This window comes from Styela clava, chromosome 4 (assembly GCF_964204865.1).
Source record: "Styela clava chromosome 4, kaStyClav1.hap1.2, whole genome shotgun sequence".
NCBI classification, from domain to species: Eukaryota; Metazoa; Chordata; class Ascidiacea; order Stolidobranchia; family Styelidae; genus Styela; species Styela clava.
In genome coordinates, this window is record NC_135253.1 from 5135919 (window position 1) to 5163649 (window position 27731).

The 27731-nt window shown below is 33.9% G+C and overlaps 1 protein-coding gene across 2 annotated transcripts in view; it reads right to left on the minus strand.

Annotated features, from left to right (window-relative positions):
* Nucleotides 1-27731, minus strand: part of LOC120326992 (tRNA (32-2'-O)-methyltransferase regulator THADA-like) — a 108914-nt gene that overhangs the window by 75348 nt on the left and 5835 nt on the right. For both annotated transcript variants that reach the window (XM_078111477.1, XM_078111476.1), the window contains exons 11-34: nucleotides 27511-27713; nucleotides 26583-26840; nucleotides 25356-25511; nucleotides 24384-24482; nucleotides 24037-24151; nucleotides 23553-23710; nucleotides 22486-22643; nucleotides 21841-21978; nucleotides 21250-21485; nucleotides 19916-20079; nucleotides 18785-18894; nucleotides 17944-18076; nucleotides 17483-17593; nucleotides 17226-17325; nucleotides 16748-16865; nucleotides 16383-16474; nucleotides 16061-16184; nucleotides 15066-15270; nucleotides 14317-14435; nucleotides 11987-12072; nucleotides 11093-11246; nucleotides 10237-10364; nucleotides 7503-7576; nucleotides 2778-2942 (exon numbers count right to left, since the gene is read on the minus strand). In XM_078111477.1, the coding sequence (XP_077967603.1) occupies nucleotides 2778-2942; nucleotides 7503-7576; nucleotides 10237-10364; nucleotides 11093-11246; nucleotides 11987-12072; nucleotides 14317-14435; nucleotides 15066-15270; nucleotides 16061-16184; nucleotides 16383-16474; nucleotides 16748-16865; nucleotides 17226-17325; nucleotides 17483-17593; nucleotides 17944-18076; nucleotides 18785-18894; nucleotides 19916-20079; nucleotides 21250-21485; nucleotides 21841-21978; nucleotides 22486-22643; nucleotides 23553-23710; nucleotides 24037-24151; nucleotides 24384-24482; nucleotides 25356-25511; nucleotides 26583-26840; nucleotides 27511-27713 (3404 nt within the window). The remainder of the gene's footprint in view (nucleotides 1-2777; nucleotides 2943-7502; nucleotides 7577-10236; nucleotides 10365-11092; nucleotides 11247-11986; nucleotides 12073-14316; nucleotides 14436-15065; nucleotides 15271-16060; nucleotides 16185-16382; nucleotides 16475-16747; nucleotides 16866-17225; nucleotides 17326-17482; nucleotides 17594-17943; nucleotides 18077-18784; nucleotides 18895-19915; nucleotides 20080-21249; nucleotides 21486-21840; nucleotides 21979-22485; nucleotides 22644-23552; nucleotides 23711-24036; nucleotides 24152-24383; nucleotides 24483-25355; nucleotides 25512-26582; nucleotides 26841-27510; nucleotides 27714-27731) is intronic.

A 27731-nucleotide genomic window follows, 5' to 3' on the forward strand; every position in this document is an offset into this window, starting at 1 on the left:
CGCCTGACTACCAGTCCACAATTCGGTCGGGTGGTAAGGAAGCGCAGTAACCGACTAATACGTATGTATATACGCAAATAATTATCTCCCGTGAGATTCGAACCTGCGAAACAATCTAAAGTTATATATTCGTGGTGTTATTGCAACAGTGCTCCTAATGGTAATGTGCAAAGAGTTCAACATGAAATTCCTAGCAATTGTAAATAAATATTTCTGTGGATTTGTTATAATTTTAATCTGAAAATGTAATTTCAAAATAAATGCATTAACAAGGTACACATAGTGATTTACTGACCAAAGCAAGCTCAAAACTGAATTAAAACCCAATTTAATACATAATGGAAATCAGACTCAGCCAACTTGACTTTGGCAAAAAAAAGTAAACACATACTTCCAAGAAAATGTATTGATGTTTATACCGGGAAAATGATTACCGGTACGTAGAATTATACGAAAAAATGGTATTTGCGAGGCCGATTTGGGTCGTTCCTCTTTCCAATCACGAGTGTGATGGAGGATACGACACGATCAACTACGCTTTGGCAATGAAATATGTATAAATTTTCGATATAATGGCAAATTACATCTCCAGTTTAGTGAGAAACATATTTAAATTAAGAATGAAAAAAGTAGAAATTATCTTCAGCTACATACGGAATAAAAATGGCCATACTTGAAGGTATAAACCCTCGGTGCCATAACACGTCCGCATGAATGAACGTATCGCACCCTGCCTTATTGCGCAATAGCGAATTATTTATGGATAACGCTCTGCACTGGATATGTTTCAATGACGCAATGAAAAAAGAATTTTACGGACAAAGCTGGAATACCAGCGAAATTCAAACTCAAGGGAACTCGCATCGCATCATTTTACACAAATAATCGCATTTCTTGTATCAAATGACGATTGAATACAACCTCGAACTTGAGCACGCATACGTCAATTTTGATTAACAGTATACATGACACGATTACAATAGAAAAATTATCAAAATTTGATGGTTTTTGGTAGTCATTTCAAGTCGTCATTTTCTTTTGTATATCTTTTCCCTGACAAGCATGGCCATTCCTAATGAACAATATAAAAAGGGCTGTATTTTATACGATAAGAACACCGATTGAAATTTATACTAATATTGAAATAATAATCAACTTAACAGAAATTTTTGAAAGTAAATTTCCATTTCATGCACGATGTGGAATTGCACGTACCAATGATTCAATAAAAAGAATTTATCGGATTTGGCCCGCGGGCCGTAGTTCGCCCATGTCAGCGCTAGTGGGTCCGTATATTACAAGCCTGCTGTAGCAGGAATAAACATGACCATATTATTCGTGCAATTCAAGATTCATGTTGCACACTAACATAAATGTAATTCTGTAACGTTTACGGCCAAAATCAGATATCCTCAGACAAGCAGTTCGCTTTAAGTTCCTTGTTCTGTATTGGGAATTTGTTCCTTATGTTTTTAATCGAACACGTCAAATTCGATGAGGATTCTATGTACATACAGTATTACCGAATAAAACAGAACACAGTGCAAACTTTTGTGCAAAGCGCCCTAGATAACTGGAACTTTTAGGCATAATCATACACAAACAGAAGTTAGGGTTGAATATATATTTTTTTCATTTCCATAGAAGTAATTAAAAAAATTAGGGGTTCTGTTTTGGGGTCAGCCTGAATATATCGTATCGGCAAAAACGGTCATTTTATTAATATTGGTATCAATATTTGATCGACAATATCGAGAGATATCGGTAAATCTCAAATATCCGAATTTAGGGTGTGTATCAATCACAATATGCCACAAATACATCTCCAACCTTGTAAATCGTTTCAGTCATAAATATAATTCGGGCCAGCTAATTCAATGTTAGTGACTGAATTTCGCAATCCCCAAATGTTATTTTGCCGTAGCGTGTACTTGACCTCATGACTCATTCATTGTCCTGTTGAATCATAACGAGGTTAATGGATGTCGAAATAATGTTTGATTTTGTATATTTACTGTATTTTTCCATTGCGAATTTGCAACTTTATGGTAAAACAATTTTGAAAAATAAAAAATAAAATAGTTGAAACGGGGCGAACAGTTCTTCCAAGAAGATAACAGAAGATTTTAGCGTTGGAAGCAAAAAAATATTTCTAAACTATTTCGTCTAAAAAATTTTCGGTCGTGCTATACATTCAATTATATTATAGCTGAATACAGATTAAACGAAATATGTAAATAAATAATATTATTTCAATGAATTATCTAATGATATTTCAGATATATCCTATTAAACTGTAAAATACACCCATTTAGATATATCAAAATCGGGCACGGCTGATCTCTAATATGTAATATTTAGTTTGAGACCGCCATATCCATGATTGGTGTTGGAGAAGACGATAAAACAAGTTCAATGATAAATAACAAGAAGATTTTTCTTTAAATAGGAACTTCTATACGTGAACAAGGCTATGAATAAACTTCCACTTGAAATCACAGAATTGCTGGTTGTTTTATAACAGAATATTGATCTGATAGAACTATTGAAACGAAAATAAAAATTTAGAATTCCATGATGTTATACCAACAAAAAAGCTCAAAATTTTAACATGAGTTATGGCCAAATTTATGCACTCAATTTAAGCAGCCTAAACAAATCCGCTATAGCAAAAAAATAATTTCCAATAGGAATGGTCAAAAGGCATTTTAAATTCAATGAAATACCAGAAGCAAAACCAAATTTTGCAAAAAAAAGAAAAGAATTTAAACACAAACCGACTGAGATGAAATAAGATGTTTCATACACTTCGATTGAAAATTGATAAGAGTGCGGAGATATGATGATTGTGATGGGTTACAAGATTCCGAAATATCCATTGAACGTTGAAACAACTTATTTGCGCTGGAGCACGTAGGCAGTTTGTTCAATATATCGTACATCTGAAAAATTAACAAAAATATACAAATAATCAGGAAATCAACTAAAAAAGCAACGTGAAGAAAAACATTCAGCGTTACAAACTGAGAGTAAAATGTAAAAATATATTTCACAATCGATTCTTAAAATTAAAATAAAAGGTGAATATCAGTATTTATTTTTGATATATCAGTGAGACAAGCAAAACCGTTAAAACACAAAGTTCATAAAGGCCGCGACGGATCTAAAATCAGGCAGTGCATCAGGCAGTGCAGATTCAGGATATTGTTAATGTTTTTTTCATTTCTGCATTGTATTTCCTGAAAATTTTTTTTTTTTTTGAAGAGAGTGAATAACATGCACGTATTCGAAAATTATTGAGGAAACTTTGAAAGGATTAAACTTGTCTATTATGATAAAATATTGTCCACTACGTATACTGTGGAATATCCAAAATCCTAGCGGAGATCTTACTTGGGCAAAGAAATAGAATTTTTTTTGTTTCATGGTTCTATACCGCCATCTTGTGGACAAATGTAATTTTGTATAAGATCGAACAATGCGGTCAAAACAAATATTCACAAGTTTAAGGCGCAATATCACAACGACAATAAAGCATATTCTCCATTATCACCTTGATAATACTGTAAAGAATAGAAATACGATCAAGGGAATAGATGTTATCCATATACCAAGCAACAGTTTCCATAAATCAAAGAAGCTACAGTCGAAATAGGGCTAAATTCCAAAAGCGAACGAATTTTATTCATTTTTCCAACGCCCCAGAAGTTCAAAATGCATCAAAATTACAAATAAAAAGGTTATTATTTACATTTACGACATTTTAACAGATTTATTTCACCACTGAAAACCTATCATTAGAATATTGGGCCAAAACGAAAAAGATTTTTTTTACGCAAAATCAGGATAAACACGAGACAACAAAATTCCAATATTCGGTTTGCGTATAACGGTACAAAAATAACCAAATTGCGGTCGACCGTAAAGGTCATTTCTAGTTACGCTACAAACAAAAAAAATATGGTTGAAGTACAACAACAATTCGACCTTTTCAAAAATCATGTTATCTAAATATCACGGGTTGGTAGTAGGAAGATGGGTAATGACGAATAGTGGTGCGACGAAGCGCGTAAAAATTAAATTGGCCGATCTTGAGACATACATGGAATGCGCGTTCGTCGTATGTCCCAATCTCGGAAAAAACAAATTCGCAGAAACATTGTTGAAAAAAAAACATGTACGGTACCGGTAATCAATATTTTTTGTAATTATTTTAAAATACCTCAACAGTGTCTATATTAGTAAAACAACCAATCATAGTTCGAAGATAAATTGAGTTTTATCTATGTATTATGCTTAATATCATATTCTAAAATAGCAAGCTAATTACTAAAATCAAAATTCTGTTCAAGATTGTTTATATCAAACTAACACTAAAGAAATGTCAATATCCGAAGCCTGGTAGCAAAATATAGAAAATAAATCTTTTCGGAATTCTAGTTTAAATGAATCTGTTTATAAGATATATTGCGTTAAAAAAGTAAAATGAACTCGATTTAACTTGACTCTTACGGAAAAAGTTCGTGTATCGCTTAGCAGCTCCATTCAAGGTAAACATTCCACCGAACAAAAATCGGGCTTTCGAGTTCGTAACTTATTTAGTTCGTGGTCTTCTGATGTGATTAAAGGCGATCATGGACCTCAATGCTTCAAAACAACATTCAATATTGCTTTATTACCAGGCTGAAACATGGAATGCCATACCACGAACCTCTAATCCTCTTATGTTAAATGATAGGTCCAGGCCAATAACCCTCCACTGCGGAGGGATATAAACGGTGATTGGATAAGTGATTTTAAGGAAGCACTTATAGCTTGCTTCTACGGTACAGACGTATTGTACAGTTTCCTTGACAGAAGTCGAAAGCGTATCGTATATCACCTGGGCGAAAATTTTATTAATTTCGAAAAAATTATGATCAGGTATTTATTCGCAATTTATTACACCGAATCATATGGGATCTCGGTACTTTATGTACGTCGAGATGTATTTTATCACACGTTGCTTTCAGACCTACTAAACACTAGTCTAAACATAAGAGAGCTTTCATATTCATGCATTGCATTGGTGGTGGAGTAAGCCGTAACCGACCAGCATTAAAGAAAACCGCTCTGCGACAACGAAGAGTCCTCTCGCACAATATATCTCGCTGAATATAATGAGATCGACAATTGTTTCAATTGACTTCTGCTCAATTCAAGTATGTTCGCTAACAAAAGGTTTTCCCGAAAAAGGACAGAACCCAACCAAATGTCATCAATGAACTGAATTCAGCTTAAGGATAGAAGGATTGTTTTGAAATGAAAATAAGAGTATATCGTTCGTCTGTGTCTGTTTTAAGAAACAATTTGGAAAACGGTTAGGATTTGAAAATATTTTTTTCCTCAAAATTATGACGATTAACTCCCCTACTTCCAAAATCCACTTTGTTTTGAACAAATAGGTCTCATAAACACAAAAGAAAAACATAAATAACGAAGAGAAAAGAAAAATAGATTACCTATGTTTAGCCACACTTGTAATGCTGCGATAAGTTTTCCGAGAGCACAAAAACTTCGTCAACGACGCAAATTTGCGCACGACTTGAACCCGCAAGATCGAATGAATGAGATGCATTGTATTTTAAACCAATTATCTTGTTACATTCGGCCTTAGTTGTATCACTCTAAAGTCGTAACAATACGGACGGTCCATGGTTATCCCGGCATAGTGAAATTGAATGTTCGGATTGTAATACAAGACGAAAGAGCCGCAGTGACGTTACCGAACGCAGAAAATGTCGAAGCGAGACGATGTGTCTAGAATTGCGAGGACTAATTTGTGAACAGCGTATCGCCAAAAGCAAGATCGTTGAACACATAATAACCCGCCTTATAAGGATTAACTAATTTTCTGTCGCGTTTGTTTTTCTTTTGAAATAATACGCATGACGTAATGCTATTCCGGTACAGGTACAAAGGCTTTTTATAACAAGTTAGTAATCCGACAGTTCATGTTTAAAAAGCCGCTCACATGGGTAAAAATACATGTTTTTGCTCTTGTCGCTGCGATTAATCGTGTACATGGAAAATCTATTTTGTTTATGTGGTCCAGCTAGCTGCCTGAAGTTAGGTTTTTAGGTCCGCAGACAAAAAACGTTGTAGTACACCTGTTTTAGATAGTTCAGGTAAAGCACAAATAAGGATAATATGGCGCTTATAGACCAAATAAAGATTTAAACTTATTTGATTGGTTGTTTCAAAATACAATACATTTTTTTTGTTTGATAACTATTTTAATTTATTTCCTATCAACAGTCCACGAAATCAAATTTATTGGAAATTGCCAGCTACATAATATGTACAAATTTCGAAATATCGCAAAATTTAGTTTTCTTAACTCTCATTAATTTTTATATTACCAATCTGTGATGAATAGAACATCATATTAATAATACCAGGCCAAACATACGCCATACGCGGTCCATCTATAGAGTGTGTTTGACAAAGAATAAATTATATGGAAGTTATATTTTCCACAAAATTTTTTTTTGCTTATAACATCAAAACACAAATTCCGTACATTTTTTGACGTCGGTATGATTTTATCTTACAATTTTCGACCAGAACATTCATTTTCTTTGAAACATAGATATCTATTCATAAAAATTGTAATTCAGACAAAACAACTATTTTAATAATTCGACGAAGTTACAAAACCTCTCTGAATAGATTAGAATCTAATATCATTTCATATTTTGCTTTAGATAGCGAAAGACATAAATTTTTATCAATGCAATTTGCTGACAATTTTTTATAATTTTATTTTTTGCTTCGAAACTTCGAAAGAATTTTTCGATAAGACTTATAAATATTAAATATTCTAAGTATTCATTTAAAAATACAATTGGGGAATAAAAATGTAAAACCTACTAAAATATTAGGGTAAATGTAGTTTCGCATTATGAAGTAAATGACATTGTACCAGTCCGGCACAGGATAAAACAAACTTTTTAGTGCATCTAATCATATATTTAGCTAAGGCATCTCATGACGTATGTATACATATGCAAAACAATAATACTAAAGTCGTAAATAAGAATAGTCAAACTACACGCAAACGCCGCAATGGGAAATCCCCCCCCCCCCAACAAAAGAAAAAACATTCAAATTCTCAATGGAAAGAATTTCCACCAATTGGGAAACGCTGAGAGCCAAGGCAATGTGAAACTAATGAAAAGCGAAACTGAGATGTATATTTTTTTCATGATACACGAAATACGACCACGCCCTAATAAATGTATTATTTAAATATTATATTATCGCCATGAAAAAGCAAGCAATATGAAACCTGTATGAGGTGATAGAAATGAGCATTGCCATTCTGAGGGTGTTTTCTGAGCATAATCTCGGCATGTTAAACCGATCAATGGTCACCTAATTTTATGCAAAGTACAACTGAACAATAGGGAAGGGAAGCAAATAACCTTCTTGGAAACTATGGACTGGAAATATGCACTTACTAATTCTGTAATTTTGAAATTATAGCGTCGTTCCATCATATATTGAACAATTTTCTCTTCGAACTGAATCGCATCTGTAAATATAAAAAAAAGGGGTTGTATCGGTAATTCGAAAAAATGGACGCCATTTGGATTTGATATAATAACACTAGATTCCTAAAAATAATACCTGCTGTAGGTGTAGATTAGTAACATTTCAGGATAAGTATAAGACAATAGGATAAGTATGTAAATCTCAACATCAGATTGCCAAGATTTTTGACTGCAAATGTATTGGCGAGATTAATATTTTAAAAGGCGGTTTGTTCTGCTTGAAAAAAAATTACGATTAATAATTGATCAACAATTTAATTTGTGATTGTTGTGAATTGAGAAAAACTATTGCTTTTGATAAATCCGAAGCACAGTATAGGAAACAAGACAAAAATGTTTCGCAAAAGATACGTTTATTTAAAATAGTTCAAAAATCAGATTACGTCTATAATCAATACGTAATGAACTCCGAGCTGATGTTATATAAGTAAGGTTGTGAGGTAGCGTAATCACAGATTAAATTTCAGAGTAAGCCACAGGAGACCCCACACACACCAGAAAATATGCCTTTGATTCACATCGTTTCTCTAAACCAGGACTTAGATGAGTACACTCACGCGATGTCAACTAATTACTACGGTATAGACTTTATAGCAGTGGTTCTCAACCTTTTTTTCAAGCAACCCAAATTTTTTGAAAAATAAATTTTGTAAAATCTCGCGAACCAAGTATATGCTCAAATACTAAGCGGCATGTAGTTATTTTGTGGTCGCAAAATTAATTCGACACGTCAGTGTACATAACGATGGTTTCAATATTATGTTGTTGTTATTGTAATATTATTCTTTGTTATTATCATCAAAAAATCGCTTTTCTCTTCGAATACTGGACCAATTGCTTTGAAAATTTTCAGTGTTTAAAGATTGATTTTTTCGCCAGAAGACTATTACTTTTACTTATTTCCAAATTTCTCTCCACTTCAAGAGATTCGTTTTTTATGTGTCAGAATAAAATAATAGCGACACCTTGTGACGTGCCCATATATTTGAGCTTAGCTCTCTTGTTCATCAATACAAAACTATCGTTTTTTATAACATTTCTTTTACCAGAAATGACTCCAAATTGAGGAAGTCGCGCTTGTCTGCTATCAGCGAGTTTTTGAACCCTAGCGTGGTTTTACTTTAGCAAAACAGATGTTCCCAAGTTTTTGCACTGCGATATTTCCCACATATAGAATTGAGCAACACAAAAAAAACAGAAAAATTAAAAAGAAACAGAAAAAATACTATAAAATGAGATGAATAGATTTTTTAAAAAACAAGCTACCAAAGAGGATTCACAGTCGACCCAATTTTGGGTCGCTAGGCATACATTGGTTGGGAAACGCCTGCTCTATAGCACCGAAAGCTTTCGGATTAAACAATAGCAAATTGTACAAGGAAGAAGATTGTAAATCTACCAATTTATTTACCAAGCTCTGTGGGAAGTCGCTTTAAAAAGGTTTTATGAAAGCAGTCGCTCTAAACAAGGCTCTGTACGAGAAAGCACTCCGTACTCGAGGTACTACTGTTTTTTAAAATGACCGCTGTCCTTTCAGTACGCATTCCGTTCTATATGGGTTATGTTGTGGTGGGCATCAAACCAACGATCAAATCCGATATTTATGACTAATGTAAAGATGAACGGCCAAACCACGGGTTGTCACTGCTAGGCCATGTACCGGATATCTAGCGATTCCAACAAGATCATGGTAGCACAGAAATGGACCACCGTGTAATCCTTGTCATTATTGACTGGCTGGCTAGAGCAAATAAACACGCATTTCAACAACAAAATAATATTCTACTTAATGTGCGGTTTTACGATGGTTGACCAAAATTCCAAGCTCTAACCAAAAACGTGATCGAATCAGGATTTCCTCATTTTTCGTGGTTTATAAAAACTGAAAACACACTCTTAAATTTTCAGTGAAATATTATGATTTTTCATGTAGCAAACTGACACAATGTAAAGGACAGAATCAATGCAGTATGTTTAAAAGCGAATGTAGGTAGCGAATTTCTATCTATACTGGAAGTTTTGAATAAACTGGAAATTTTTGTTAGTTTAATTTAGAATATGCGTGGGTGTAAACACATAAGACGATTAACCCACTCGTTAGACTTTTCGAAAAAGAAAATAAGCGGTTAAAAAGTCTATAAATAAATATACACATGATTACACAATCAGGATTGCTGTAAAGCAGTGGTTCCCAAAGTTAATTGATTGGGGGACAAAATTGTGTGTTGTGTGACGGCCCGTAACTGGTCCGCGGGCCGCGTTTTGGAAACCACTGCTGTAAATCATTACCAGAACAAGGTACGGTCACCAGAATTTCATTTGAACTACAAAAAAAAGTTTTATTTTTGCCCACTCGACGAGGTAACCGAATGACTCGTTATTAGGTCTAACCCATGCTAACCTCAATTAGACGAAAGAGTAAAATAAGAAATAAAACAAGGAAATCGACTGACAAACAACTCACATATAGAGCACCCGATTCCAGACTTCGAGGTATTTTCTGTACAATGACCACGATTATGAGATTTGCTGAAACCAATCATAATTTTTGTGTACAAACTCGGCACATACATTCGCCGGGCACCAAACTAGTCTTCACATATGACCCAGGCTAGACCAATATAAAATAAATGAAAAGTACCTTCGCTGTTGAAAGAAGCTGCAATTTCCTTGTCCCAACTTTTTACTATGTCCCCGACAACACAATCTATGATATCATAGTTAACGGTGGAAAACACTTTTTCCAACAATGGTAGCAACTCTGAAAGCCTGTCAGAAATAAAACACTACATTGTAATTTATATGTATATCGAAATAATTCCTTATTCATCCTACACAAGTGCTTTCTTTAATGTGAAAGCTCGATTCGTTCTATTTATTGAAGAAAATCTTAAAAAAAATTGAAGATTACTCCTAACTGTGGAAGGGAAGACATATTCACCGATGACAAGTAGGTATTTTTATTATTCAAAACGACGAAAATCACTTTTTCAACATTGTTTTTGATTCGAAAAGCATCAATTTAACGGATAGAATAGCCGAAAAAATCATTTTTGCCCAAAAAATTTGTACGATCGATCGACTAGTTGTTAGAAGATTTATTGATTGAAGTTGGACCAGGTTTCAGATTAGGATTGATATTCATTTTCAATATCATTCTTCAACATGAAGAGTCGTAGACATAGTGATCATAAACTGAATGCACCAACAATAAGTTTCTCCTTTATGTCGAAATGCATGTTTGTTTGAATATGTAGCAATTAGGTATGTACAAATAAGTTCTGTTTTATCGGAATTGAATTGCAATCACATATAGCTAGTTATTTCTTTTAAATCCCATCGTGCCTGAATACTTGTAGTCATCTTTGTGGTCAAAGTCTATAATCTATATCGAATAACTACAATGAGGTCAGGCTAATGGCACTAAATGGATAATTATCCAAGATTATAATCATTAATCATAAATATTTGTATACTAACATTGAAATAAGCCATACCTATTTGAACACAACAAAACTAAAACTTGAGCAATACTTTGAAGAAGAAACGAATATCCAGGTATATCGAACATATTATTACGAGTAACTGATTCCAATTCCAATAAAGAAGAATGTTTGATCACAGCTAACAACTCATTCCAGTCATTCGTATCTAAATTGGAATAATTTGATGAATATCTTTGAGGCCCTTTCAACCAGTTCATATGCAAAATGAAAAAAAGCTGATTCTATACAAAGCTAACACTAATTGAAAGTTCGATTACATCTTTTGGTACTTGGAAGAGGTTGTGATGTCCCAATTGTTCATTTTATCCCAATTGTATGATTCCTACTTCATAAGATTACTTAACCAGTTGTTTTAAATTTATACCACCCTAGCCGGGAGAAGTGCTACAAATCAGGTACGAGGTAAAAGTGAGTCGAATGAATTGCAAGAGTTGCAGAAGTGGAAATTGTGGTACAAGTTGTAAATGTAGCACAAAGGGGGAAAGTGAGACAAATGAGGTACACGTCGTAAAACTGTACAAGAGAGAAAAGTGAGACAAACAACTAAGGCACAAGTTGGAAAGTGGTACAAAAGATAAAAGTGACACAAATGAGGTGTAAGTTTGGTACAAGTGGTAAAAGAGGGAAAAGTGCGACAAATAAGATGCAAATGTGGTACACGAGGGAAACTAAAGCAGACGAGGTGCAAGTGTGGTACACGTGGAAAAGTGGCACAAGAGGGAAAATGGAAAAATAAGGTACAACTGTGTGGCACAGTGGTATGAGAGGGAAAAGTGAGACAAAGGGAGTAAACACAGTGCAAGTTGTGCATTGACACTCGAGACAACGATTGATCCAGGTCCGAACGTAAAGTACCCAATATTCAATGATTATTGAGATACTCACCTTTGAATGAATTCTTAGTTTTCAAATCGCGAATAAAAATAAATAATTGAACAGCTGTAGATCTCGTAAGCGGGCAATTGTTTTTTCTAAAAAATAAAATATACGAAGTTAATTTACAAAAAAATATTACGCCCGTCAATATGTTATTATCTTGTTCCAAAAATAAAGTTTATTCATCCGGTACATCAAGTTGTGTTCGAACACAATGCCAAGTCAAATAAAAATCAGACGCCGGTTCAAAATCCGGACAGAAAAAAATTGGAATAGAAAAGCGGTTTTCCAGATTTAAAGTGAGATCGATGAGAAGGGAGTGATTTGGGCAAGTATTATAGATGATAATCAAGTCCGTCTAAACAACCACAGTTCATGCTTAATATGGCCCGCCTGATGGTGCCCCAACCAAACTAAAACCAAATTTTGATGATTTACCTAAAAAATAGCCCAAGGAATTTGTTAACATTGCGATTAAATTTAGTTTGGCACGAAGTTTATTGTTTTCCGCTATTGTAACACTGCAAAAATTGTTCTAAAATGTAACTTTCTACGTCACACTTACATGGCCCGCTGGTCTAGGTGGGGTACATTTTTGGCCCCTGGTGCAAAAATTTTGCCCTGTTTTAACCGCTAACATACCAGACAAAGCTAATAAAGGGATTGAGAAATTGTGAATTTATAAAGGAGTACACTATGATATGCAACTTTATTCTAGTGCAGTATAGTGCCTCGCCATACTTGATTGAAATTATTTACTGGCAATTACGCATCGTTTTATGTCATCATTTACATCAGCAGAATATAGCTGATACTCCTTACTAACTATTAAGGAAGAATAATCAAATGTATGGACTGGTGTGACCACAGAAACGTCAGCAACCTTCGGTGCATGATATTGACCCCATAAAACTTTAGTAGTCAAAAAACATAAAAGTGATAGCCTTTGCATCTTTAAATGCCGAAAATTCAAAATTGATTAGTCCAGAGAAGTTATTAACAACAATAACAATTTATCAAAATGACCCAGTGGTTCACTTCGTGCCAAAGAAGTTTTGTGGAATCTTCCACCGTCAGTATTTATTGGGTCTTACACGTTGCATGACAAATTAATCGCGTTCGAACATAGTTTAAAAATCAGTGGCATATATTCATAATACGTGGAAGAGTAAGATTTTGATGCATTTCTGAAGAAAGCTAAATTCGCCTAAAAGAAAAACGTTCGAATGGGTGGGACTCATTTTTATATTGTCAAAGTAGACTTAGTGAAGATCTCGGAATCGGGATTGATAATGAATATAGTAAAGCCGGCTTCTATCTAATTTAAGGAATTAAACACATTTCATGGTTGGAGAGAATTTTCATGTGTGTGCGCAAATCGATACTCCCGTAGTATGTGTACCAGGTTAGGGTTAGGCCATAATTTTATTCCGATCTTTCCTATTTTAGTTCTATTTCGAGTTTGGGACAGTCTGTGTTAGCCAAGTGAATAAAGCCTGTCCATATGTTTCAGTCCCTTTACACAACTTGATGTGAAGTAGGCAAACAAAATTAGTTATCTCCATATTGGTACACATACTTCTGGAGCGCCAAAATATAAATAAAATTACCTCTCTTGAAGTTGCTAATACGAAATAACTAAAGGTGTAATACACACCCAATGAACGGAAATACCGATCGACCACATTATTCCAAGAAAAACTAATGGGAGTTATTTCAATTCTCTAATGGCCTAATTCTAAGAAATAGTTCCTATTCTTGGAAAGGGGTCTGGCAGATAATTAAAATCGTTTAGGGAGTTCTCCGAATTTAAGAGATATTTTGATACGGTACCGACCGGAAAGAGGGAATTTGATCAACACAAGAATACTAAATTAAGACATCTACGTTGTAGAATTGTATACCACAAAATAAAACACTTTCACTATCCCACCAAAGTCTAAAATACAACGCTATTATTTTTCGAAATTTCGCGAATTCAACAATTTGAGTAGCAACTTTAATCAGAATATTGAAAAATCGTTGTTTTTATAACAACAACAAAAAAAGTCATTACAGTTATCCGTTAAGATACGGACGAGAAAAAGTGTTTAACGATATAGAGCATTGCTCAGGGCAGGATTAGCCATTAAACGTGGAATAAGTGCGGGACACGTGAGAAAAGTGCGGAACAAGTGTGTTTGAAAGGACCAAGTGTGGCACAAGTGGTACACGATATTTATGAGGCACTGCTCACAATCACTGCATACAAAAAATATGGATGGAATAATGAAACAATTGCATGGAAGTTCATATCCATTAATATATAACAATATATAACGATGGGAGAGACTACGTACTTGGTTACAACAGCTTCTGCCAATTCGTTTAAAGTTGAAATTACAAGATCAATCAGTATACGCAGGTTGGCAGTAGAGAGCTGGTTATAGCGAATCTCACTATTTAGAATTTCACTGATCTGAAAAATCAAAAGAAAAAACATAAAACGAGAGAAGAACACAGTCAAGCAATGCGATATGCAAAAATGTCGATGCCATCTTCATAGTGACATCATAAATGTAAATATTGTGTAGGTTATGAATGAGTTGGGCCATAAACAGTGAATTGCAATGGTGCAGTGTAGTAAAATACATTCTCTATACATGCTTATATTGTCGTAGTAAGCATATGGCCCAGGACGACACATGAAGATCATTTCTCCTTAGCGCCGAACCGAAGCTCTCTGACACTAACCTGCGACACAAGGCTGTGGAAGCTTGTGTATTTTCCGTAGGATAATACAAGATGTAATAACATCTTGTTTACAACGACACAGATGGACAAGATGAAATAAAAGTTTACTATAAGGTTTGTTCATTGTTTTTCATATCACTTTCACGCCCTATTGCCTAAAAATACCAAGACAAACATTCACGGATGCATCGAGCTAGCGAATGTTTAAGCACAGGAATTTTTCCGGATCATCATCATCTAGTTAATATATTCAAGCCTTAGATCCTTTTAGAGGTTCACTCTATTATGCCTCGCCCTATTTTGGTTGAAAACCACATATTTTCTGTCATTAAATTCGGACTATATTCTAAATTACCTGCAACAAACCACCATGAATACGATTTTGCGCAGAAGAAAATATTCCTTCATTATTTGATGATTTTCCTTGTACAATAACAGCATCATTTTTCAAATTATCGCAGCATATTTTCATTACATTTATTCTTCGATCCCAGGTCAACACACTTGCTAATGCAACGGCTGCAGAAACTCGTGATTTATATACTGCAGAAGCTCTACATCTGCAAAAAAAGTCAACGAAAACAAGAATAAAATTACCAAAAACGTTACTTTTTTGTACTTTAGTGGTTTAAATTGCTTGAAGGGTATCAATAACATTATTATATTAGCTGATATCACAAGTCAAAACATAAACAGCTCGACAACAGGCTCATTGTGGCGCTTTACAGGTTTGAAGCCCATGTGAAATAAATCGAAGAGTCAAATCATGTAATGGCTGGTTGTTTACGACTTCTTTCAGAATCGAGTCCAGGAATCTCAAACGATTACAGATTCCCACACCCAACATGGACGGAATATAGCAAAAGATCTTGACAAAAAGATCTTTGTCTGGGCAGTAAACGTTGCTCCCATGATTACCATGATCTATTACTACCAAGTCTATCTTCTGCAATACCCAGGCTTGACCATGAGAATGGGATTCACATTGGATGGGACGACTCATATTTGTATTTCCCATGAGACACGTTAGACAAGTGGACTGGCGGGGCAATTACGAACTAGCGGGACTCGTAAGACAACTGGGGCAATTTTATATAAGATTGCGTTTTGTGCGTCAACAAAATTAACATTCTGTCACTACCGGCGCGGTTTCAACTTGACGGTGAGGTAAAGTGGCAGCGCGAATACGCAATCAGAAATCGTTGCGCGTATGGCGTAATAATACATTCTAGATCTAGAGCGCTGTAGCGAACACAATTCCGGGGAAAATGGCAGTCTGGAAACGGCATAAATTGCTTTGAGATGGGATGAGACAGATAAAATATGTCTCATGGACAAGCCTTGCAATACCTGATCAAAAGTGGAATGAATCCTGTCAAACTGATTCCAGATGTTGGTTGCATAGTAGAAGGATATATTCTTGATAAAAGCAGGAGAATCGGATGTAATGTTGGACAGAGTGCATGATGACTTCCTATAACAAATCATCACAATAAAAAACTCAGCTGTGTACCGCTGAATAGTAGAACGAGCGACTATGAAATCCTATCAAATCCAAAGTGTTGCAATGGTGTTATCGGACATTATTGATGTGGGTAAAAACAAGATCTTATGAACAGTACTGTTTTCAAATTTGATGCAAACTTTATCAGGGAAAGATATGAAATCTAACCTTTATCAAGATTGTTGCAAATTTTTTCAAGTTGTTGGAGAAGAAATGAATGCAGCCCCTGTAGTCTCGAGAAAAATTCATTAGCAGATAACCTAGTAATGTAAAGATTATATGAAATTATTATGCACACTGCTTAATTGCGCTGTATGAAAATAATACCCACTCAATACTGTCAATTTTAGTTCAAATGAAGAATTTCAATAGTTAATAGTGGTAAGAAACTGTCAGTTTTCACCATGGAGTAGGACGAGAAAATTGAAAACAAAAGGTTTAGTTTGGTATCCCACGAATGCTTGAAATTTCAGATGATTCGAATGACATTTTACAATACATCTATAAATTAGTAAATTAGAAATTGAATCTACCTATTTTTCATACAAAAATAATCATTTTTATCTCTCTTGACACCGAATATCCTTGTCACCAAAGCAGAAAAGAGAAGGGTTGATGAATTGCGGACAGCCCACACTGACGATGCAAAACCTGATTGAAAAAATTCATTAAGCTTGTAATCGTGGGGACCTCGTGAAGTATGCGCACCAAGATGGCGCAGAACTTGAACTCAGGTTGTGTACAATGTTAGGGTTCAGGTTATGCGTCATCTTGGTGCGCGTACTTCAGGAGTACCAATCGTGAGCTATCTTTTTACATAAAGCCGACAATTCATAATAATATGCCAATAGTGATATTATTTCATCTTAAAATTTTATAAAACTAACAAAATTGGAAAAAATCATCGTAATAAGAACAAATAAATAGTTTAAAACTATGTATGCATTGGGAAATTTTAAAATATGTTTAGCACTTTAAACTAAAAACTCATAAACTTTCTATTCACGTTACCAATTATAGAAACTTGTGTGCATTGAGATACATATGGTAATATTTCTTCTCCTAATGATGAATCTTTTATCAAACCACGAAGTACATTCAAAGAATGAACCTGAAAAGTAGAAAAAAAATTAAAATCAAACATTCATAGATTTTTTTTCACAACATGATATTTTAACATCATTCAATGACATGACATTTATAGAAATAATTCAAGAAATAAAGTTGACAGTTCATACCCGCAAATAATATCAACCATAAAAGTTTACCTTTGGTACCAGAGAAGTTTCATCCCTTAAATTGCACAGTGATAATAACTTAGACATAACAAGATGAAGATGTTTTTTTCCTTTTGTACTTTTGTTTCCAGATAAGAGAGCCTGGAATCAATAAATGAATATGATATGTCTTTAAACTGGCATTCGCTGGTAAATCAGAGCATGAAAAAGTTCAAAATATCTGTAGCTTGAATTAGGTGTATTTCGAAGTGTTCAACTCATTGTACTCATCCTAATTGGATGTGAAGCCGCATTCACCTTCATAAACTACTTTTTAAACCAATTAAATAAAAAGCTCTCATATTGAAAATTGCCCAACACAAGATTTATAATTTATGTACCGGTAAACAAATTCCTGATTATATTTTTAATTGTTTCTCTGAGATAATCTGTTCTGTTGAAAAGAATAAGTAAACCGATTATTCTTAAATATGAATACAAAAACAGAAAACCTGAATGAAGAATGGTAGTCCCGCACTTCTCCTTGTGGCACAAAGATCTTTTGAACGAGACGGGTCTTCAATATCTAAGAGTATACTGTGCAACCATTTCTCAGGAATACAACTCAATTCAGTATGTTCGATACTGTATTCAAAATATAATAAAAAATTAATCAGACAAAACAAATCCGAAACAAATAACTGGCTAACTAGTCCCATATTAGACATTAACTGGTAATGTTAGAAGCCTATGTACGCCATCTTATTGTTTTTCCTCTCCCACAGGTCAAATATGATAATCCTATCCTGTATCATAAGTACGTACCAGATAAACAAAAGTAGAAATTGCACATTGCATTGCTAGTAATATGAATATGAAGAAGAGTGAGATTGTTATCAAGAAATAAAACAGGATGAAATCTGTCTGTAATCATTTTTTCGTCATTCTAAAAATATACACTGTACATACAAAATAAAGTAACAATAGTATTCCAGGGGAGAAGGGGGCACAAGAAACCAGTAATGGTTATCGAGCAGGGACGCACGCCCATTAAGAAATCTAACATTAAGTTATACAAGGAACAAAGAGTAAGATAAATATTTATTTCAGAATACATCATCCACGTACACTTTGCAGTAAAAAGAATAAACAATAATCATAAAATATATTCGGCAGGCAAAAATGCAAGGTCAGCAAGATCGACCGACCCCTAAGCGTTAAAAAGTTGTACAATATATACAAACAAAATCCGGCATATGAATATGTTTAAATGACAGGATATTTCTAGTATTGCTACTTTCACTGAAAGAAAGTGACTACAAGCACTGACAAAGGGGGCACTATTTTTCTCACCTCCATAACCTGGCACAGCAAGCTTTAAATGCAGAATATGCAATTTCAAATGCTCCTCTATGTCTTGCTCCCATCAGTTGTTTAAGTAAATGATCTCCAATATCTTGCAACTTGAATTTTAAAATAATTTCAATAATTTTGATAATGAAATGAGACAGATAACTCATGAAAATCTGAATAGGGGAAATGTAGGGAACACAAAAAGTGCAAATCCAAATATCATTTGATATTAAGAAAAATTTATCAATGGTGTTAAAAAGTTTCAGGATACCTAATTAGTAATTATTTTTCAAGTTTTTGTCAAAAATTTTGAATTTCATTACCACCATTATAGCTGCTAACTCTTAAAAAAAAACTCATAATTTTGACTTCTGCTCCAACACAAAAATATAAAAAAACAAGCTATGGTGGTGGCAATGTTGAGTATGAAATACAGTGTAAACATATATCAGAGTAAAATTCCTGAATAATTATAAACAGAAAACAATGTCAATGAGTAAATACTGATGATATAATTGAAAAATCATAGACATAAAGAATCGAATATGAAGTAATATTGTGCAATTCACCTGTTTTTTTACATAAAGCCGACAATTCATAATAATATGCCAATAGTGATATTATTTCATCTTAAAATTTTATAAAACTAACAAAATTGGAAAAAATCATCGTAATAAGAACAAATAAATAGTTTAAAACTATGTATGCATTGGGAAATTTTAAAATATGTTTAGCACTTTAAACTAAAAACTCATAAACTTTCTATTCACGTTATCAAATATCATTTGATATTAAGAAAAATTTATCAATGGTGTTAAAAAGTTTCAGGATACCTAATTAGTAATTATTTTTCAAGTTTTTGTCAAAAATTTTGAATTTCATTACCACCATTATATCTGCTAACTCTTAAAAAAAAACTCATAATTTTGACTTCTGCTCCAACACAAAAATATAAAAAAACAAGCTATGGTGGTGGCAATGTTGAGTATGAAATACAGTGTAAACATATATCAGAGTAAAATTCCTGAATAATTATAAACAGAAAACAATGTCAATGAGTAAATACTGATGATATAATTGAAAAATCATAGACATAAAGAATCGAATATGAAGTAATATTGTGCAATTCACCTGTTTCCATGACAGTACACCATCTGATGACATGTTTGAACTATCCAGAGGAACATATGACGAAGTGATTTCTTGTAAAAGTAAAGCTGATTCTTTAGCACTTCTCCAACAACATATCAGCACAGTCTGAGCGAGTGCTCTAGTTTTCATTTCATCAAAATTTTCTGGAATATATATTTGAGGATACATTGGAAATATTCCTAATTCAAAATCAAATTCAGATGCATAATGTTGTTCTTTCTCTTCGCAGTTGCAGTGACTTTGCAATTAGAGCGTTAACTGCAATGGCATCGAAGTAACTGTATTGGCATCGAAGATTACACATCTCAGGTTTAAATGTCATGCCCACCACCACACCAAGGGTGTAAAAAATTGGGTAGGCAATGCAGAAGAGAAAAGATTCCAATTCTTCCAAAGATAGAAGCTCCTCACATATCAGTGAGCTGTGAACTGTACAACGCCTGTTTTGGAACGAAAAACGCGAATGGGCAGTATGAAATAATATGTTTTTGTAACAAGTTTTGAGCATTAACAGATCCTTAGTATTATGATACAATTTCACAAAGATTCTGATTAGAACAAGCTCTCTTGTCATCAAATTGTCGCTTTATTTTGCTATTTCAGAAAATATTAGTTCATGTTTATCAACCATCTCATTTTTCTCGGAATCTCGTTTTCTAATAATATTAACTTGAAGTGCTTCAATCACTAAGCCATATTTACTATATGGTGGGCCCATTGGCACAGTAGTTAGAGCATGACATTGCGGTTTGAAGATCTCGGATTGAACCCTGATACCTCACACAAAGTTAATTGGGCTGACAATGAAGAAGCATACAGATGCTATCCTTACCAAAAATTATAGCTATTTACATATCAGAGATTACTTGTCTTAGGCATTGTTTATATAAGAATGTTAGGCCTCATAAAAATATGTAGCTTTTAGCACATCCACGGCTTCTTGTGTATTCTTTTGTGAATGCTCCTGAAGTATGCGCACCGAGATGTCGCATCACCTGAACCTTAACCTGGTACACAACTCGAGTTCATACTTCAGGAGGTCCCTTTTGCGAGTATTATTTTCGATTACGTATTTTCTCTCCTCTGTGGAATTGATGTGTTTTCCACATCAATGAATGAGTACAGGCGCTAATTACAGCACTTGTTAGTTGATATAAACCTTTTTCTAGGTTTTGCCTATTTTCCAGATCGTCTGGTTGCTTTGGTCTGTGTTGTTTATTTTTTATATGAGCTTACGACCATGTTCAGTAAATCCAGTTAAAAATCAACAGATCAAAACGAGAATTCCCTATCATTCAATACTTAATTTTTACCCGAATTATTTCCATCAATTACAAGTGATTTCATGGCATCAGGTAACTCATTCCAACCGTCGTCAGGACCGCCATCAATATTGTCTTCAACTGGTGTAGGAGTTATATCAGGAAGAAGACCTTCAGGAGAAACACTACCAACAACTGGCAACACTGCTTTTGTTACTTGAAAACAGGTATCAACAATACGAGAAATAAGTTCATGCCAATTTCGTTTGTCACTGTTGTTCATATTCCTAAAAACAAAATATATTATCAAATAGTTAGCTTATATTTCACAACTAAAAAAATAATTTTTTTCAATATGAAATGTCTTTTTGGGCCATACTTAATTATTGCACTAGTTTCAAGTTAAAACATTGTAAAATGTGTGAACCAAAAAAAAAATTCTGCAAGAAGGGTTTTTGTACAAAAAAACTTCCAAGTAATTCTAATGCCACTACCACAATTACTAAATTACATTACTAAATTTTCATTCTCAAAAAACACTTAAGTGAGTCATACTATTCAACAAAAAAGTTAGTTTTTGAATTTTAGTCCTATTGATGTGACAGCAATAGGAAAAAATATAACAATTATTGATCAACTTACTTGAAGTTGACTTCTTTCAATAAACATTTTATACAATGCAGAATCCCATACATTGGTGAACTAGTTGCTGCTAGAAATAGGTTTTTTTCAGCCAACAATACTCCTTCATTAAGAGACTCCGATAACTTTGTACAAATTCTTAAATAAGAACAAATATATCACTAACAATTATTGTTTGCAACAGATAATGCAAATGCCAGTGCTTGTTGGTGATCTGAATTATCTTAGCGTAGATAAAATTTAATTTTTCTTTTATTTAAATATCTTATATTTTCAATATCTCGGTTATAGCATGAACAAAGCTGCATAATTTTATCCTTTACACAGTATATTCAATAATTATGGATTACTCCACATATTGCACAGTCTAGTTTTTGTTGTCTTTGTGCACCTAGACTGAAACTCAATCCTCTAACATTAACCACCCGCTTGAGAGTTGCTGCTAGCAGTTTCAATTGCCTATGAAAACAAAATTGGTGAAATGATATGAAATAATAATAGCAAGACATCGAGTTTGCTAAAAAAAAATAGTTTATGCTGGAGCACATCCCTGATTGCAATCCATAGAACCTCTCTTGTGATAGACCTCTAATCCCTTGTTTTCAAGAATGATGGGAAAATATTTCAAGTACCGTAAACCCAAACCTCAATAATTCAACTGATGAATGTGTTACATCAGTGTTGCCTAAAACTGCACAAAGTCGCAAATGGTATGCAGCATCCCCACACCACTCTGGTTTGGAACTTCTAGCAGCACGATACATTGCTTTTAAAGTTAGTTCCGATACTTTCTCCAAAGATATCTAGATGAGGATAAAAGTATTTAAACATGAACTGGAGAGGCACAAATCAGTTGATTGGTAGCGTGGTTGTTGATGTTTCAGACCATCACTCCAAACAGGCTCTAGGCCAGGGCTGGGCAATTATACTTCTAAATTCACACATTCTAAATTCAAAATTCAGTGGCGGGTGGGACTAGATAAAGTTGATCTACATTGCGCAATTTCATTGTATTTTCTTACACATTCAAATGAAACAAAGCATAATACCAATGTTACATTTAATGAAATGAGTGTATTCTTTCCTGCGCTTTTAACAAGTCCTTATATGTCAGGTTATCTTGTGACTTACCAAAATCATACTAGCAAAATGCATGCTTTCATTACTCTATTGATCAGTGATGGCACGCAAAAACAAGTGCTGAACATTTTCACAAAGTTGACTACAGATAGCAGCTACTATGGTTAATATATCATTGCTACTAGAACGCTGATTTTTATTACAATAGTAATATTTACAGTTGAAGTATATTTTATGTGTAAATAAAAAAGAAAGTGTCTTAATCTAGAAATCTGCTCGCGGGCCGGTTGAAACGTTGCCACAGGCCTGATAGGGCCATAACTTGCCCAGACCTGCTCCAGGCAATGATATGAGGAAGCTGATATGTTTCTGGAAAGAACAGTATTTGTTAGAACATATCCCACCCAATTTATCACATCACATCATATGGATGATAATTTTGAAACTTGGCTCTGAAAAATCAGTAGGAAGTCCCTATATTTTTGGAAGAACATAAAATATAGAAAGGTATATACCTATATTGGTACAATGGAATATCCAACCTAGAGGACAAAATACATTGACCATGTCCATAAACTGTATGCAATAGCATTTTTAAATTAAATGGTGTCTCATCAATAAAGCATACATACCGCACTCGCAACATGTCCTCTCAATTTAGCATTCGTTAAAAGATGAAAAGAAATCTGCTTTACATCTTCGTATGAATCGGATAATAGGTCGAATAATATATTAATGGCATCAGGTGTGAAAACTTCATCCAACTTTACAAGATTTTCAAATTCTGAGTCTAAAATAAAACAACACAACAGACAATTAAGCCGTCGTTTATAGCGAAAAAAGTAAAAATTTATATTTATCATATAAGACAGGACGGTCCTAATTTGTTCAAAAGCCTAAATGGGCTAATTGAAGAATTCCTGAAAATCGAGCGAATCGGGTAACCTTACCATAGCTCTAGGAGTGCAGCAATCTCCTCTCAGACATGATCAATCGAATAAAATTATTAATGCTCTTGATCCACGTTGCAGACCCCAACATGCATACATAACCAGAAGTAAATATGCAAGGTAAAATCCTAATTTTATCGAAAGCAGTCAGATCCTAATATCATACCTGAGAATGTGTTAGTAATGAGTTTGACCAAACTGATAGACGTCACTCGTTTTGCATAAGGAGCAGATGTATATAGTTGCGAAATACAAAAAATGCCAAGCCAAGTAACAAACCCCTGAAAAAGTAAGTAAATTAATCACAAATACAGTTTATGAAAAAGCAAAATAGAAAGTTATTGATTCAATATTGACATAACTTATATGAAATGCATTGCATCGGAAGTACCACCATATAATTTGTGATGGAGATATTGGTTTTCTTGTACCTCTTTATTATAAGTAAAATGCTGTGTGATATGGTTTAAAAAAATTTTCTAGATAGAAGAGTGTTTTAAAAAATTTACTCACAGAATAAGTTAACAAAGTTGCATTGTTTTCTTCTTTCATTTCAACTTGACTTTTCACTTTCATGAGCTGTAACATGTTTCCTTTCAATCGAATTAAAAACTGAAAAAAAAAAAATTCAAAAATTTAATAGTCTTAATAGTCTTAATTGGGAAAAAATTCGGCGCTCCAGAAGTATGTGTACCAATATGGAGGTAGCTAATTTTGTTCGCCTACTTTACAGTAAGTTGTGTAAAGGGACTGAAACCTATGGGCAGGGGGTTTATTCACTTGGCTAACACACGACAGTTCCCGAACTCGTAATAGAACTAAAATAAGGAAAATCGGAATAAAATAATGGCCTAAAAACACATTCTACACGTATACACATACTAGGGGAGTACTTAAAAATAGAGTACCGGTACATGGTGTTCACATCTACAAACTCAGTATCAGCTGCGTTCATATTCGCCAACAAAAATATTCAACTAAACATACTTTTTTATTTTAAATTCAGTATCATATAAATATGAAATAGTTATAAATATTCACTGATAATTTATATCATTGACAATATTTAAAATAAATATCTAAATGTGAAAATATCTCTAGAATATTTATAAAAAACAGGAAACCCACACAGGCCAACATTTGAGTTCCACAACTCTGTTGGTGTGCACGGTGGGCCCTGCTTTATGATGGGCCCCATGCAAATTGCAAGTGTAAATTATCAAATTCAACGATTATAAATTATTAAACACACAAAGGTTATAGAGTAAAGTTACTTTGATTGTGATTTTTTACTTATTTAAGAGGTAATAAAAAAAATAGGACTTTTTAATGTTATCATGCGGATCTGGCAGTTCTGTAAATGAATTTGATTGATAAACAAGTCATAATTAGTTGAATGCTATAAAGACAAAATTATCAAAAAATAATCAAGTACCGGTATCTTAAGCCTTTATCAAAGCCCTTAAGTAGAGTTAGAATACACACCTTTTTCATAGAATTTAGCAACCATTGCCTAAAAGCAGGATCTTGTGAAGAAACATTAAAAGGTATTGCATGTTGCAAAGCATTTAATGTTGACCTCGATATCAGGTTGGATGGTTTTACTGACTCACAGAATAATGAGAATCCTAATTGTCTTATCTAAAAAGAAGCAACTTGTGAAGTTTTCACTTCTATAGGATTCCGATATGTATGCTCGAGAGAAAAAAGCTACTAAAACAGCCTAATTATTTGGAAGACTTTATAGCAGTGGCCCCTTTCCGCAGGCTTTTTGCACTCATGGCCCCCGTTTCTCATTCCAGTGATATTTTGAGTGCAATTTCGATTGGTACATTTCAATGTTCAAACAATGCTCAACAAACTGAAAACACCCTGTGAAATAGAAAGCAACGAAACTAGGAAGAACGAGGAGTTTTCTTGTGGAGTGAAAAGTAAAATGATTTTGAGCCTAGCATTGTGGCCCCCTCCAATTGCTCTGTGGTCCCCTTGGGGGGATAAGGACCCCCGGTTTAGAACCACTGCTATATAACTTCTTATTTGGTTACCAGTCTAGGGTGGATATTGAAAGGATAAAAATTGTTCCAAATGCAGACTTAGGATAACAGACTGGCAGTTACATAAAGCATACTGCCCATTGGCTAGAAGAGAATCAATGATTTTGAATGCTTTTCTTACATTACATAATCACTAATGAAAGTAATCACTGTGAAATATGATTTCGATTTTAAATAAAATCATGATCCATGATCTAAATCTTATTAACAATTTCCCTAATTTTTGGAGGAAAAAAAGGATTACCAGTAATATTAATAACAAGACATAAACTAAATAAATTTATATTAATCCAATTAGGAAATTAACTAAATATAGGATTGGATGGGATTTTCATATTTATTCCAGATGAATGGAAAATCAGTAAGATTGCTTGATCATATGTCCAACCATGGCAATGGCAAGTAGCAACCGAACAAACACTCAAACTTGTAAAAACAGACTGATGCTCAAGAAGCTACCAATTTTTATAAGTAATAAGTAATTTTTCTGCCCAGCGATTACGTGAACAACCCAACAGCAGTGAGGAGTCCAGCAATCCTCTTGCACATAATTTCCCCCTCAGGAAAATTGGCATTTCTGTCTATAGCTAGCTAGGATTAATTTTTGGCCCAAATTTTAGTCACGATTCCTGAATATTAGATTATCATTTGAACATACTTCGCTGTCTTGATGAATTAAGGCTGCGTTGAGAAAATTCTGCAAAAATGATGAGTTCGAATTTCCACATAAATCCTCGTCATTCTTTAAATATCCATTCAACAAAGCTGCTCTAAAGCAAGCTAAAAATGCTGCAAGAGTTTGTGTGAAATTGTGTTTTCTGTCATCGGATTTTGATGATAGTTTCAATAGAAATTCATTCATGATATAGGAAACACAATGCTTCCCATTGACTCGTAGTAGTTTGATAAAGCAATACTGAAAAATAATGAGTTATCATCAATAGAGATAGGTATGACACAAATTCAACCAGGAGCACATGTTCCGTATATCAACAATATTTTAAGATCTATAATGATGATTGACTTAGTCTCAGATTAACCAGCACAGTGAATTATAATAAGCAAAATATTTATTAATTCCACTTTGTTTTCCGACTCCAGGTTGATGTAAACTTTGACTCAGACTTCAGCCTCCACCGCTGAGAAACCAAACTTTTTTTCTTTTTTAAAGAAATTTGCTCCAAACATGATCACGAGAACTCATTCAAAAACTACATAGAATTTGACTGGCAAAAGCTAAAGGCAACCACTTAATGCCAAGAGCTAATAACATTATAAAGAATTATAGTGTGGAATTACGTATTAGTAAATACTGATTGCTACGAGACTTGAAGCATGGGAAAGAGTTTTCATTTCTGTCGACGATTGAAAGCCAATCATATTTGATATTTTTTTTTTAATTTGTTCGAGGAGGTTTAGTACAATCAGAGGAGTATCAGCCAAAATAGGACAAAACTTACTGCTGATGGAAGATCATCAATGAACACTAGGGGATACTACAGCTCAAACAAAAAAATATCAGACTTTCAACTCAAGAGTACGCTTTCGGAAATTGCAATTAAAGAAGAATAGCTTCAATAACTCACATCGACAAGAAGCCTCAAATGATGTGAAGTAGTTTCGCACATTACAGATAACATAGTATCCAATGCAATCTTGTTTTGTGGAATTTCCTCGTATGGCAAGCTTTCATTTGATTTCATTTTCGTTTCTTCTCCTATCGTACTTTTATTTGCAAGAAGTTTGTATGTCTCAGATGCATATGGTGCAAGAGATTGATGCTTCATTGCTGAAAAGACAGATTATT